General features: G+C 42.8%; 1 protein-coding gene across 14 annotated transcripts in view; it reads left to right on the top strand.

Moving 5' to 3' along the window:
- Window positions 1–15,978, top strand: part of tcf7l2 (transcription factor 7 like 2) — a 93,570-nt gene that overhangs the window by 24,794 nt on the left and 52,798 nt on the right. For 9 of the 14 annotated variants that reach the window (XM_084141322.1, XM_084141323.1, XM_084141320.1 and 6 more), the window contains exons 4-5: window positions 6,480–6,581; window positions 14,012–14,071. In XM_084141322.1, coding sequence (XP_083997448.1) covers window positions 6,480–6,581; window positions 14,012–14,071 — 162 coding nt within the window. The remainder of the gene's footprint in view (window positions 1–6,479; window positions 6,582–14,011; window positions 14,072–15,978) is intronic. The other 5 variants (XM_084141315.1, XM_084141316.1, XM_084141327.1 and 2 more) reach the window with 1 other exon arrangement.

The raw sequence follows: 15,978 nt of genomic DNA, 5'->3' as shown, positions 1-15,978 counted from the left end.
CTCGGAGAAGGAGGTGCCCCAGTATGTCTGTGACTGGTCTTTCTTCTTCCAAGTGGGATTGGATTACTTCAGCTCCAACAGCCATTGGTTCAGATGCTTTTTGTCTGTCAAATGGAGCATTTTACTGCTGTTATTGATTTTTGTTCACCTTTTTAGGAGAAGTTTAGTTGAATATGTGTTGCGCAATCTTTAGAAACTTTCCTGCAAATCAGCTGGTGTTTGAATAGCGCATTTGTCCACACCTATTAAGTAAACAGTGTAGGTGCAAGACTGCACGTATCTCATGAACCCGTGTTTGAGACCAGAGTTAACATCCAGAACAGGACAGATAAGGAAAGGGTTCAGGGCCACATTTTGAGAAAACAGTGAAAATAATATATTCCAAAATAAACCTTTTTTTATGGAAGAGTACAATGTCTCAAAGTCTTTTGAAACCAGCTCGGCTTTGGCCATGTTGTTTTCAGACAGTTTGTAGAATACGTTTAGAGGAGGCGGGACCGGGGGGCAGAATCCCCCCCCCCCCCCCCCCCCCATAAAAAAAGAAACGTCCATATAAAAGTGTCAGGTTGAGTTTGTCTTGCGCGAGAAGAGGGTGGGTTTGGAGTGGGTCGACGGCCCCGTGCTGTCAGGGCCTTGTGGAATCCCCTAGTGGTTCTGGCTTTGGAGTAAATACAGGCCCAGCGGACCCCTTTCCCGCCCCGGGGCACACAAACCCCAGGCCTTCCCACATTCCACTTTTATTTTCCTGCTTGCAAAACGCCTCTGGCTATCGGAGCTGGTGGGACTTTTTTTTGTATTTACTCATAAAATGTGTATTAGAAGAACTAAATCAGTCATGAAGAGCCCTCTCGCGTCAACTAACCTCCTCTCAGTTTTGGTTGGACTTTCTTCCCTCTACTCCCCTCACTTTCTGCCAGCTTACATCACTCTTCTTCCTTCTCAAATTTGTGGTGTATCCTATAGATTGGGAAAAGGTCTCTCTTTTGACCTGGTGGATTTCAAAGGATCTGGATTGCATTATCCCCCTCAATTACAGAAAATTACTGTTCCAGCCCCAACAATTGGGTGTATGTTTAACCCCTGCACCTGTGGCCTAGACAAAGGAACCCACAAATGTCAAGAAGGAAACATATTCGCACCATAATTTTCAAGTATTATTTGAATGTAGCAGCTGTCCTTTTGAAGTTAACTAAACAATACTCTTTCTCAGACCTTTTTAGTCTTAGTCAAGACATGACACTGGGGTAGTGGGATTGACTCTGTTTTGAATGGGTCTCTCACTTGTTTTGGGCACAGCAAACACAAATAAAGCTCTTTATATTTGTTGTTTGATTTGGTGTAATCTGCAAGCTGTCATTCTGATCCCAGGCCCCTGTCCCCAGGGTGTTATTGGACATGATGAACGGTTAGCCACAGTGTCTTCCTGTGTGTGAGCATGTGTTCAGTAATGTGTGTGTGTGTGTGTGTGGTGAACATGCGTGTCTCTTTGTGCATGCAAGTAGCTTTATTTTTATCTTTAACTCTGCGTTGTTGGAAAATAACCCATAAGTAAGCATTTCACTGTTAGTCTACACCTGTTGTTTACAAAGCATGAACCATTATTATTTGTTATTGTTTTATTTGAGCGTGTGTGTACATGCATGTGTCACTGTGTGAATGCACATGTGTTGCTCCTTGTAGCCTACATGTCAAAGTGTGTGTGTGGTACACGCCCACTTCTCCTATGTCTGGGTGGCGGTAGCTGTGTCATGGCTGCAGCCCTCATGGCCACAGATGGGCCGGGGATCTGCCGAGGTCTCCAGAGCAAGACCCAGGCTCCATATGTTGGCTGTAAAACCGAGCTGCTCGCCCCTCTTTCCCGCTCTCTCTCTCTCTTCCGCCGATCTCCCCCTAACATTTGTTTACGTGGCTGGAATGCCTCTGGACCTCGTTTGGCCTGACACCGGGATTCACTTCATCCTCTCTCGGAGGCCTGCTGGGAATATTAGGAGCCCTATTTGTCTGATTGTGGAAAAGCCTCTGCTGTTAATCCAAAACAATATGAACAAGCCGGTTTGTGCTGAGGCTCGGGTTGCATGTAACAAACACATCAGATGGGGTTTCAACAGGAACAGGTTTCACAGCATTGACCACCTCCAAAATTCAGGGTAGCTGACTCAGTGTACATAGTTTATCGCTAATAAAAGTGCATGAGAAGATTTCTATGGATTTGATTTGCTTAGCTTATTTTTAAATAAAATGTGAAAGTGTTTTAGGAGCATTATGCATTAGACTAGTGTTAATGATATGTATCAAAGTATTTCAGGTTAAAATGTTCTAGTAGTCTATTTGTTATATATTTGAAATAAGAGTCCTCTCATATTCCAAATCAAATATTCAGTACTATCACCCACACTGTTTTCTCCCGCTGTGACCTCCTTCTGTATAACGGATGGCACTGGGTTAGCCTCAGCTTGTTTGCATTGTGATGAAAGTTAGTGTGTGTCTGGGTCACATTCAGCAGCTCATACCATGCCAAGCTGAACTTTTGCATCAGTCACTCAAATATGGCGAGCAGACAGCCCAGCAGTTGAACCTTGGTAGTGAAATGTGGGGGCTTGGGGCTATTTTTTAAGACCACCCTCTTTCCCTCTATCACTCACTCTCACCCCCTTTCTAACCAGTATGCTTGTCACTATGGGAAATCTCCAGGCGAGAGAGGGAGAGTTCATCCCTCTGTAAGGATTTAGAGGACTCCCTTGTCTTTCACTTCATCAGAGACAATTGAGTCATTCAGCTCCCATTGTGGGGCCCAGCGAGGCAAGGAGGGGCGACGGGTTAGAGGGGGGGGGGGGGGCGAGAGGGAGTGGAGGGGGAAGCCCCTGATGCACAGTGTGTACTCTAGGTGGCTCTTAGGGGCGGGAGATGGGGGGGAAGGGGGTAAGAGGAGGAAGAAGAGGTGGGGGGGGGGCAAAAGAGTTATCCTGGAACTCCGGAGCAATTTGTCACATTGGAATGGCTCTTGAGTTACCAACAGGGCCCTAATAGTGGGAGAGTTTTTTCTGTGTGGGAGGAGGAGGAGCCGGGCGGCAGAGAGGGGTCAGGGGCCATGGTCTACTCAAGCCCAGGCGACGCGTCCGTCACCAGGCACTGGGGGGAAGAAGGGAGGGAGGAAGGAGGAGGTGGGGTCGGAAAGCTTGGCACTCGCCGGGGCTCCGTTTTCCTTGGCATGCTTGTAAAACCTGCAGGAGGGATTAGCGTGTGAGAACATTTGCAATAGCAGGCTGAAGTGGAGCCGCCTGTCAGGGCATGTGCACTCTGCCTCTCACCGCTCCAGCGCCACACTCTGGAGTGTCACCTTTCACCCCCCCACCCACCACCTCAACGGAAGAGGCTTAAGGGATGTCCCCTCACTAAAGGCCTCCCTGCGGTTGTGTCTGAATATTTGTGTGTATCTGTGTGCTCAACTTGGACAATCATTTGGCTAGTCTAGTCTATGAGAAGACCTTCCCATGACTGGAATCAGAATTCGTAACCTGCCATCCACCAGCCCGTCTGGCACCAGTATAGGCTGTCTTGAGTTACCTCATATATTACAGTGGTACCCCCCCCCCCCCCCCACACACACACACACACACACATGGCAATTAATACCCAATATGGGGGGGTCTGTAAAAACCACAAGACCACAACACTGGAGCTTTACAAGTCGTACTTTCCACCCCTCAACGCACAAACAAACGCAAACAAAGACAGTTGCAGAAAAGCATTGTGGGGGTCATAAATTAGTGGTTGTGGAGCCAGGCAGAGTTTTTTTTTTTTTTTGCAGGGGCTGAGGCAGAGGACGGGAGTCAATAACTCCCTCCAGCACAAGCCACAGCAAGGCACCCCGCGGTGAACCCTCCGCTAATTACCACTGATTTAGCCACGGTCTCAGGAAGGGTCGTGACACACACACAAGCACACACACAAATACACACGCACACACAGTTGCACACAAAAACAAACTCTTGCTGATGTAGTAACAACCACAGACAGACAGATGCACACAGCAACACACAAGTGTACAGATTTCTTCTAGCACAGGCCCATACTTAGAGGACAGAGAGTAGCTCTGATTAGGTAGTTGAGTAGGCTACAAGAAAGGAGCTGTCGTTATCGGACAGCAGGGCAGCAGGAGGGCTATTGTGATTGTTTTATTTAGAGGATAAGGATAGGAACAAAGACGTAGATGGAATGACAACATTCCAATTCTAGCTCTGGCTGAGTTTTTTGGTCAGAATCGTAACTAGCCCAGCGGTTGATGTTCCGATTGCATCAGAGGCCAAGATACAAGGCCAACTTGACTTGTCAGAACTTTCCTTTGGGGGACCCAGTGTGGTATGAGGCAGCATACATTACGGATGCTTCTTTTTAGGTCGAGATTACTCCAAATCCATTTTTCATGCGCCGGCCTTGACACTAGAGAGAGCAGTGCCTGTGGTCCCAAGGTTAAGAAACGAGTCCGTAACCCTCTTGTGTTTCCACTAGACAACTCTAATCACTAGGGCTGTGACGATACCAGTATTGCAATATTTTTTTACATGTCAAAAATGAAAACACAAAGCAGACCAAACTCTTTGGTCCTTTAAAAACCTGCTGTCTGTAAACTATTGTGTGCTATAAATAAATAAATAAACGTGACTCTGGATGACAACATAATAATGTTTGTTTCCAACATTAGGGCTGTTTTTCTTAAGAAGTTAAATCTGCTTGGTGTTTTGTTTCCTTGCCACGATACTAATGATCGTCCCGGCCCTACTAATGACCCCCTATTTCTTTCGCTCTCCTTTTTCTCTTTCCTCTATTCATTTAGTCTTATTTGCTTGGTGTCCGTTTTCCTATCTGACCTTGTTGCGCTCATTTTCTCTTGATCTCCCTGTGCATATTTAGTTGTTGATCATGTTACATGTATATCAACTGTACAGGGTTTTATAGTTCTTTGTGACGGTGTATTTTGCCCTTAATATTTTGACTGCCCTCATTCCCATTAGGAGTGTTTGCACAGCCCCACATGCAAATTCAGGGAACTCCTGTCACTGTTTGACGTATTGGTTTGGATACCTATTTGAATGTACTCTCCTGTAGCAGGCGGTATGGAAAGGTCTGACACAGTGTGCCCTGCCATGATATTTAGTAGTTCTATTTTTCACACCGTACAATAAGTGCCTGTTTCACCCTGTTGACCCCCTGTAACTTAACTAATGTTGGGGGCCCTCTCTGAGCGCAGGCAGGCAGCTGAGGTGACCTCAGTTTGTACCCCCTCTGACTAGGTGGCCTTGACATTCGTAAGGGAGACTGTCACAGCCGATAGCAGGGTCACCCCCTAGGATCACTGGGTCAGAATGGAGTGGGAGCATTAGCTATAGCAAAGGGCAGGCACAGCAAACAGAGGTCTAGAAGGGAAAGCATTCAGCTGTGGGTAGTGGAATGAGCGGGGGAAATGATGCTTGAGTTATTGCATTATATGAGTATCCTTTGGAGAGTATCATTGAATCCTTTGAAAGTACTTTTAGGCAATATGACCTGTTGACAAAGAAGATATTGGTCACAATACTTGAGATGCTAGGCTTCTTCTTTATGAAGGTCTTGCCCTTGTAAAGTTTGTCTTACAATTAGACTTTGCTCTCCCTGATGGCTCATAATTCAGATCAACTGTTCTTCCTCCTCCTTCCTTTCTCGTCAGGAAACTAAATATGGTAGACTATGTCACCAAAGCAATTGGCATGTAATCTGATTTAAAGGGCTCTACCCAATTTATGAGAGAATTGTAATGTCTCATGTAAGTCTCTCTCTCTCTAGCTGTCTAGCTCTCGCGCTCTTGCTCTCTGTGTGTCACTCAGGCCTAATAAAGTCAAGTCAATCATTCACTGGGACAGGCACTAGGTGGATTCAGACCCATAAGAGCGTGCAGTGGCTCCACAGTGCACCGTTTTTATGAGGCTGTCCAATAAAAGTCATTCAAGTCACCTGGAATCTCAGAATGGGCACATTTATGGCATCAAGTCATTCTAAACCCATAATCCACGTACACTAGCCTTCTCAGGCATAAAAGCAGTGATTTTAGCTTACCTACGATTTGGAACGGTTCTAATTCTTGAATGGATGCCCTATAACACAACTACTGTATCCCGTTCAAACTGCTAGGACATGTAGCTCTCTTTTTTTAATGTTTATGTAACATAGCAGTAATAAATGGTGTCAATCTACTGTAGTTGTTTTTTTCTGACTAATATGACACAGAAAACACAATGTTATGACTCCTCTCAATCCATATGAAATGTGTGTACTAGTTCCTGAGGTAAAACCCACCACGTGTGTCACCTGCTTTGGGATCCCCGTTTGCTTGCTTTTGAGTTTGTTTTGACTTTCTAAGTCATGTGATCACATTTAGAATGTTGATTCCTTTGTTAACATGTGTTTTCTTTCTTTCTTCATTTTGTCTCTTTCTCACCATATAGTACCTACAGATGAAATGGCCCCTGCTAGATGTTAACCACGGAAGTCTTCAAAGTAGACAAGCACTTAAAGATGCCCGGTCCCCGTCACCAGCACACATCGTTGTAAGTAACCCTGCTTTAGTCCTTTACATTTCTCTACCTCTTTTTGCCCCTAAAACAGAAATACAACCCTTCTCCTGTATCCTGTGTTGTATACCCTCTTTTTCCAACACAAAATCTGTTGAATGGATGTCGGTGACTAACTGAAATACCCTAGAGAGCAGGGTTGGGCTCAATTCTAATTGAAGGCAGTCAAATCAGGAAGTAAACTAAAATTACAAAAAATTGCATTTACTTTCAATGACTTCTCAATAAACTGAAAAGTAGAAGCTATTTATTTCAAAAGTTTGAAAATGTCTGGATGTTAAATTCGAATCACTTCCTAAATTGACTGCCTTCAGTTCTAATTGAGCCCAACCCTGCTATAAGCATTATATTGACTGTATTGATTGCGTAAAACCAATTGTAAGGGAAAGCTCACTCTGTGAAAGGGATAAGCTGGCAGCTGTAGTGGAGTTGCCAAAGTGGCAGATGGCCTTTGCTCTTTGGACGGCCACGCCGCTTCCGACGCAGTCTGTGTGGCGACACAAAGCCCAGCCCAAAGCTTACTGTACATTTAGAGTTTGCAGCTGGATAATTATATTAACCTAATAGGAAACCTATGGAGATGACCCACAACCTCAGAGCAGGAATGTTTACTCTTCTGACTTTATGAGCACAGTGTAGGAGGAGTTATAGCCACATTGTTAACTAACCCACACTGTTTACTTTCCAAAGAGCATGACCGCCCTGCGCCCGGGCTGGCTACGTGACTGGACAGTGATCGTCTAATAGGGATCATGTCAATATTTAAAACGCTAGAGGTGGTATATAGTGAAGAATATAAAAATGTGTGGAATAAAAGTTGGTGTTAGTAAGTTGACTAAAACTGCCCTGAGCCAGTATTGACATGGTGGGTAGTATTGTTTCTGGAGTTGTAATTAGGATAGTTGAGATAACGCCAACGTTAAAGTTCATACATGGGCTATATGCAATACTATCGGACATACACTTAGTTAAGGCTACACTATAGACCCATTGTGCGTAGTGTTTGATTCATTTAGAGTTAACCACGTAGCTGACCCTGTGTTGTCCCATGGAGAGAATATATGTAGTCTACATTTGTTTAGGTCATGAGTTTTACAGAAAGACGTGAATATTTAGTGGCTTAAATGATGTTAAGGCACTGTCTCCACGAGTCACTGTTGGTATTTGATAAGTAGAGCTACTTTTTATGAGCCTCAATAAAAGATACTATCATCAATGGTTTCCAGTTCAACAGTATGAGAAAGTTGTAAACCTCTTGGTCTTTTGCCTATTTTCGCTAAATACAGCTTAAAATAGTCTGTTTTATTTAAAACAGAAACCCTGTCAAAAGTTATGCTTAAGACAAAGAGATGGTGATGACAGCGCTCTAACGAACACAACAACCAAACTCAGTAGGACAGGCCCTCCTTTTCCTCAGAGCGACGCCAGTGTTATTTTTATACCGTAAAGTTCAGGATGCCTAACTTGCGTGGTTATTTTAAGAGACACCATTTCCTCTGAAATCATTAAGCTGGTAGGAGGCAGTTAAGCTGCAGGTAAATGCTTCAGGTTTTATTCCTCCATGAGTCATATGGCTTTAAATACTTATCACCTCACGTCTTCCATTGCTCCTTGGTACCGAGGGCTTTAAGAGGAGTTTCGTAAGATGACATCAACATACGGTTACAGTTAAAATGCTTCGCAGTCAGAATGCAATAGCATCTTGTTACTCCAGCAAACGCGTTTATCTTCATTGTTTATTTATTTATTTTCATTGATTGGTATGATCTGTGATTTGTTTGATAAAAAACGGGAGTTGGTAAGATCAGAGGTGATCTTAAGCGTAAGTGATCAAATTGAATGTGAGATGAAGTTTGTATTGTCTTCTCCCTCCTGCCCTCCTCTCCACTTATCTCCAACTGAGGGGAGTTTTATTAGAAGTTTCCCTGATTTGCATTATACCAGCGTTAACAACGTATAGACAGACAGACAGATCAGTTTTGGCGACTCGGGCAAAGTCAGAGATAACAACACTTTGGCCCTTCGTATCTCAATCAAACCCAACCCCCCCCCAACCAACATGGTCTATATCAGTGGTATTCAAAGTCGGGGGGCGCAACTCCTAGTGGGGTCACGGGGAAACTGCAGTGTGGTCATCAAAAAATAACATTGGGGGGGACACAAAAAATTAAGAGTAAATATTCTTTTATGGGACAATATACAACTTTTTTTTTAGAAAGATAAATTTGAAAATACAATTTTATTGAGCAAATGTTTTCTTATTATTTGTAGTTTTGGGGGGAACAACATTTTTTGAATACAGATTATTTTATGGGACAATACACAAATGTTTTTTGAGAAATATACATTTGAAAAATTACATTTTAATGAGTGTTTTCATTACTTTCTTTTAATTTTTATAAGAGATGAAAATGTAATGAATGGAAGGTTATTTGTTGATGTAAAAATATATTTTTGGGTTGTCATTAGATTTGGGTGGGGGTGGGGTGTGGTCGTGAGAAATTCTTGTAAAATAAATTGTGTCCCTAGAAATTCTGGTGGGAAAAAAATGGGGTCCCAGCTGAAAAAATGTGAATGCCACTGGTTTATATATTCCTTAACATCAGCCACCCCAAAGTTACAAAAAAAAATATATTATTATTGTTGGACATAAAAGACTGTAAAAACACCAGCAAATCAACTCCAAGTGATTTTTATTGTGGAAATCTGTTCCAAAGTATTCCCACTCGTAATAGAGATACAGGTAACTGATTGAGATCTGTTGACTGAGACTGCCATGGCATATGGTTTACATCGTTTTCATGCTCATCAAACCATTCAGTGACCACTCGTGCCCTGTGGATGGGGGCATTGTCATCCAATGGGGGCATAGCCATGGTAGCCAAAATAATGGCCAAAATAATAACCTGCCCAGCATTTTTATACATGACCCAAAGCATGATGGGATGATAATTGCTTAATTAACTCAGGAACCACACCTGTGTGGAAGCACCTGCTTTCAATATACAGTACTTTGTAGCCCTCATTTACTCAAGTGTTTCCATTATTTTGGCAGTTACCGTATATGTGATCATTTAAGCAAGGTTTGAAATGATTATGTTTTAGTCAAATATTATATCTTTTTGGGCTTCTTGCGGTCAATTTGCAGTCTACAAATTATTTGTAATTATGTTCCGCCCCCCTGACCATTCTCTCAAGAAAAAATCGACCCGTGGCTGAATCTAGTCGATGATCCCTGCTTTACGTGATCCCCTTATCAAAAAATGTGGCCGTAAACAGTAGTTTGTTTTTGCTTTCAAATGGGAAAAAACCTGGGCACCTTGACCGATCTTTGGCTAGAAATGTGCGATCTGCACTGTAGCGATAAAAGCCAGCCGATAGGCACCAGCGATAAGGAGAGAGCGAGCCGAAGTTCAAGTGACCTTTCAACAACTTCAGAAAAAGTCAGAGAGAGTGAAATAGTAAATAAGACAAAAATATGAAGTTTGAGACATACATACAAATGCTAAATTGAGCAAAGAGAGATGTAGAAGGACAAAGACTGATGGACAGATGGAGATGGAAAAAGACAAATGGGCAGATACACATAGAATCAAACAAAAACATACTGTCTTGTGTAGAATCTATGGATAGGTCAGTTTCTGGGGTAGAAGTAGGTGGAACTCTTGAGGGTCAGCCATGAAGGGAAAGGAGGAAGTGACCTCACAGGAGCTTGTCGTTACGAGGGCGTGCCCCTCTCCACCACGCCCGCAAAGGGTGCACGCCGGTACCTTTGATGTGTCTGACCGCCCTGCGGGGCAGCCTCCAAACCGCTGCCGCTGAACTTTTAGACCATTGGCTGAAAGTTATTATTTATTTATGTCTATTGATGTGTATTTTTTTCTGAAAGAAACCCAGGGAGAGACATTTTTGTCTTGTGCTTCACATAGTCAACAGTCTGAGAAAATCTTGTATAAAATAGCCCTCAGTTCGTAGTCGTGCAGTTCAAGTTCATATGCTACAATATCTTCATGTGACACATTTACACATTTTCATACACACACAAACAAAGTCAATTCTCAAAACTCAATGAGTTGAGTCATCTATAAAAAACTGAAGGTTATCATTTCTTGTTAAATTATTGGTGCACCATATACAGTAGGCCTACATCAGCTGATGTATTATGTCATTTCCCTAGTTGCTTAGAGGTGCTAGAAATGGGATTTGTTTTGAGCCACGTGACAGATTTTTGATTTGTTACGGGATCTGTTTCGTGTGTGTGTGTGTCCCCACATCACAGCTGCCAACTGCTGCAACTCAAGCAGGACAAAGCTGTGTCCCAGTAGCATAACAGGGTGGTGTTCTGGTCATGCCATGTCTTTACACATTCAAGTTGAGAAAAGTACTTTACATTTCTACTCTGTAAGGCAAGAATTGTGTAAGGGAATATTAGAAAGGGGACGTCACTTGTTGTTGGCTTTAAAATATTGAGTCATCTTCTAACTCAGTCATCTGACAACGTAAATGGCTAAATCCGTTTTTTGGGGGGGTGAGGGTGATTTTTGGGGGGTAAATAAAAACACTCCAGGCCACTCTTGAAGGTCTAAAACTAGATAGAAAGTCTGTAGAAATTATAATGAACCGATACATTGTCAAATAACTGCCCTTCTTCTGGCCCGCAAATTGCTTTTGACGAACAAATCGGTTCAGAAGAAAAATCTGTGCGGCCCTCCGCTGAATTTTGAAATAAACAATGTGGCCCTTGAGCCAACATTTCTGCCCATCCCTGGGCTAAGTGATGAATAACCTAAATTAGAGGCCACTTTAGAGTTACTATTGTGGTGCAAGTCAAACATTTTTAACAATGTTTCTTAAATTGAAATGCTGGGAACTGGGGCAGAAATATGCATATGTTTGAGAGCGAGAGAGAGTGTGCGCGCGCACACACACAAACGAACACACACATACACACACACACACACCACACCACTCTAGTCCTTTCCTCAGAGTCTGTTCAGGCCGGACAATGTCTCCATTGTTTTCTGGGCTTTCACTGGCAGCAGGGGATGGCTGGAGTGTTAACCATTTTCCAACCAGGCCTCAGTGTAGTGTGTGTGTCCGGGTGTGTGTGTGTGTGTGTGTGTGTGTGTGTGTGTGTGTGTGTGTGTGTGTGTCAGGAGCAGTGAAGCATGGAACTTGAGGGAGTAAGGGTGAGGGATAGTGTCCTGTTGTGTGCATACTCCAAGTGTATGCTAATGAGCGTTGAGTAAGTGATGGAATCTGACCATTACATCGATGTGTGGCAAGACCTCCCACCTGAACCAATGAACACTTGGCTTTCACGTTTTAGGCCAATTTGTCTCTCCATAGAAAGTGCAATGGAACAAGAGCTACAGAAAATAGTTGGCTTGAAAAGAAGTCTCCTTCCCAAATTTTTGAAATCGAATAGATTTGTTCAGGAAATGCCCACAATGACTTCTCAGTCCCCCACTGTGGCTAAACAGCTTAGCCGGTCATCCTTAGAAAATACATGGCCAGTGGTCTCTTGTCCACTCCATGTCCATCTTTGTACGTTGAGAAACGTTAAATAAAGACAAGTCTCCTCCCTATGAATTGCAGTGCACCTGGGCTGTACAGACAATAGCTCTGGGGGTTGGAAGCCCTGGTGTGAGAGCCTGGCCTCCTTCACTGGAGACACACTGCCCTCACTGTTTACGAGGGGATACCTCTCTCTCTCCCTCTGTCTTTCTCGATCTCTCTCTCTCTCTCTCTCTCTCTCTCTCTCTCTCTCTCTCTCTCTCTCTCTCTCTCTCTCTCTCTCTCTCTCTATTCCTCTACCTTGCTCAGATACTCATCCTTTCTTCAGTCTGCAAGCTCTAGGTAGTCTGAGCAAAGTCTGTGGTAGCATTATCACAGATGAATGTAATGCTGTCTGTTGTTATGGCAGTAGTGCTCTAAACCAGAGCCCCTTAGGCTCTTCTGTTGGTAGGAGACATGGCCTCACCCTTAGACAGGGGGCTTTGTGCCTCTTCTGGCCACCCAACAGGCCTTAGCCCTGTCCATTGGCTCAAACCAGACGTTGCACTGTCATGCTGACATCACAACCAACTTGGTGGCCAAATGTGAGACCAGCCGAGACGTGTGTCAATCATGGGAACTGTGACAAGAGAGGGTAATAGGGGTTTGCTGTTTCACTCAGTGAAACCCAATCTAGACAAAGTCATTGTTTCTCTACAGCACTGAATGTCCAGTTGTTTACAGACTTCCCAATGACAGTCAGTGTCTGCTGAGCAGCCAACAAAGGAATGACTGAGCAAACAACAGTGGAATTTATAGGGATTTATAGAGGAGAAATACCATCCAGATTCTGACCTGTAATAGTGGGTAGCCTATTTTGTTGTACCTTTTCCTTTATTGCGGAATTTTTTTTCCTCAGGAATGCACTCTAGCGCACACCACCATTAGTTGTCATCTGATTGCAGGAAGAAATGTGAATAGCGGCTTTTATAAGCACATGAATAGTTGGGAGTTCATTGTCCTTTTTACCTCTGAGTGGTATTTAGACGTTATGTAGGCTAACCCCTGTAAACTTAGGCCACCCTGCGTAATGGGCAGATCTAGACTGTGTTTGTGTGTTTACAAGCAGTCACACCGATAACCATTGTACATACTGTAAGCCTGTTGAGAAAAATCTGTCTCCCACAGGATCAAGCAGTCATAGGGTCAAGCACACAAGACTAATTGACCTTTGTGCAGAGTAGGCTAACCTGTACAGTACAGTAACGTTGTGTGAGGTTTCAGGACTGTATATGGTGAAAACACTTTGTCAGAACTAACCTAGGTGGTTCAGTCGTTTTTTGGGGTCTGTGTGTGTGTCTGGATGACTGTGCACCTGTTTCTTTTCCCTTTTCCTCTTTTTTCCCTCCCTCTTTCTTTCCATGCCCTTCATATCCTGATTTTTAGAGTGATGTAAAATATTATTTGGCTGTTAGCTGCACACCTACCTAATGCACAGGAATACATCTCCCCATGTTCACCCTAGTACAAGCTGCATTTAGTTAAGAGCCAAAGAAGTCAATGTCTTTGAACCAGCAGCGAGAACAGCTGAGAAACTCCAGTGTATAACAGTATAACAGCCACGTAACCAACCCAAAGCCAACCCATGTTCTCATATTCTCTGTGTAATGTGTGTTTATACGGATAGGCATGGCACCCTGGAGAAAGCTGAGGTAGCCATAAGGAAAGGAAATAGAAGGTTACATAAATGAATAGTCTAGCTAGTGAAAAAAGCATTAGGCCTATTTATTGTGAGAAGTGAGAAAACAACATTGCTTTACATTCATGTTCCTGGTAGGCTAGGATGATGTGTGTGTGTGTGTGAGCTGATATAATTGTGTGACTCGGGAACGTCCGTCTTTGCCTTTCAGGGGCCCTTCTGCTTGGAATTCCCCGGACAGTCAGATCTGAGCCTTCACCAATTTCAGTTGGTGAGAACTTTGAATTCCAAGTATCTTGTTAGCTGGTTGATGATGCCAAAATAACAACTGACAAATTATGATGATGTTGATTAAAAAAATTAAAATAATAATAACAACCATAATCCTAATGATAGCCTAATCATGCTATGTTGTTGTGTTTGCTGCTGATTGAGTGCTGCTACTGCTGTGTTGTTGACTTGCTTTGTTGCTCTAAAATGGCAACTGGTGCAGATATGTTGGGGGATACTTTTGACAGCCTAAACCTACTGACCTTTTAACCATGGTTTTCACACTAAATATGTACTCATGTCTTGTGCAACACGTACATTCCTAGTTCTCGGACAACCCTGATTTCCCGAGATGGTTTTAAAAGACTGTGAACTGTGTTTTGTAAGTAATTGGCTTGTAACCCACTAGTGTTGTGATACTCGGTGTAGCCCAGCTCAGTTTGCTGACTGTGCTTTGTCTCTGGTGTAGCTAACATCAGATGGTTTAGAATGTTGATTCTCAAGGTAGCATTACGGTCTCTATCGATAGGGATTGTACCCTTTGGCTTTACAACAGTGCCAAAGTGTCTATTGATTTAAGTCTCTGCTGTTTGAACATGGTATATAATGATGCTTTCAGATCCATAAAGTTTTCTGTCAAACAGTATAGGGTAAATCCATTTGAATTCAATCACTTCTGACAACATCCCTTTTGATTTAAACAAAACTTTGCATACCTGTTTGCCCATGGAAGAAGTGGTCAGAAAGTGACTTTTTGGACCTGAATGCCAAAACATTCAGGAGATAAATGTGCTCAAAGTTGACCCATTTTGCATACCCCAACTCAACCGTGATGTCTTCATCACTGGAAAAGATAAACGGTTGAGTTTTATATAATTTAAAAGCCTACAAACAGGGTTATCAAACTATGTAATATTTCTTGAAAAAATACTTTTTTTTATTACAAATTAATAATTTTTTAACCTTTTTAAAGTAGATTATCTAAAAGCGCTTAAATTCAACAACAACAAAAATATCACGTCAAGGGTCGGCAACAGGCGCCAAAACCGGCCCGCAAGTGATTTAATTTAGAAAATCTGTTCACCAAGTATTCCCACAAACAAAAAAAGAGACGTGATCGTGTCTCAAAGTAATCAAGGTATGAAATGATTGTTATTTTTATATATAATTTCTTTTTGGCCTTAGTTGTGGTCAATTTGCAGTGTACAAAAAATCGACCTGCGGCTGAATCTAGTTGCCTACCCCTGGCATATGTTGTAGCTTAGACCCTACTTTACATAATTGGCTGAGACAAAATGCTCTCGAGGACAGGGTGGGTGTCATTTCAATCACAGAAATAGAATTCATAGAATGGACTTATTTATTTTTTATATTTTTATGCCATTTAGCAGATGCTTTTATCCAAAGCGACTTACAGTCATGCGTGCATACATATTTGTGTATGGGTGGTCCCGGGGATCGAACCCACTACCTTGGCGTTACAAGCGCCGTGCTCTACCAGCTGAGCTACAGAGGACCACATCCCTTCAGACCACTGCAATTTAGCTGGTACACCATTTACATTTAAATTGAATTGACAATTTAGCTTCTAATTACTATCACAAAGATGGCCGCCGGTCCACCCACCATCAAATGCCAACTTAAATGGTCATGTCTATTCTATTATCTATTTTTCTATGATTTCAGTAGGTTTCCTATGGAGGATATAATTTCAAACAACAGATATTCCCATTTAAGTCAACATTCTCTGATGTGTGGACCTCCAACCATCTTTGTGCTACCATTTGAAAGTTGACATTTAAATTGTATTCCCATTTTAGTACATTTATCAGCCAAAACATGACACCTACCCTGCATCCAAGAGCATGTTGTGTCTCAACCGATGGCGGGCACATCACAAAAACCTCA

This window comes from Coregonus lavaretus, assembly GCF_964263955.1.
Source record: "Coregonus lavaretus genome assembly, chromosome: 25".
Lineage (NCBI taxonomy): Eukaryota > Metazoa > Chordata > Actinopteri > Salmoniformes > Salmonidae > Coregonus > Coregonus lavaretus.
Note: the sequence above shows the minus strand (reverse complement) of the source record. Positions and strands in the feature narration are given on the sequence as shown.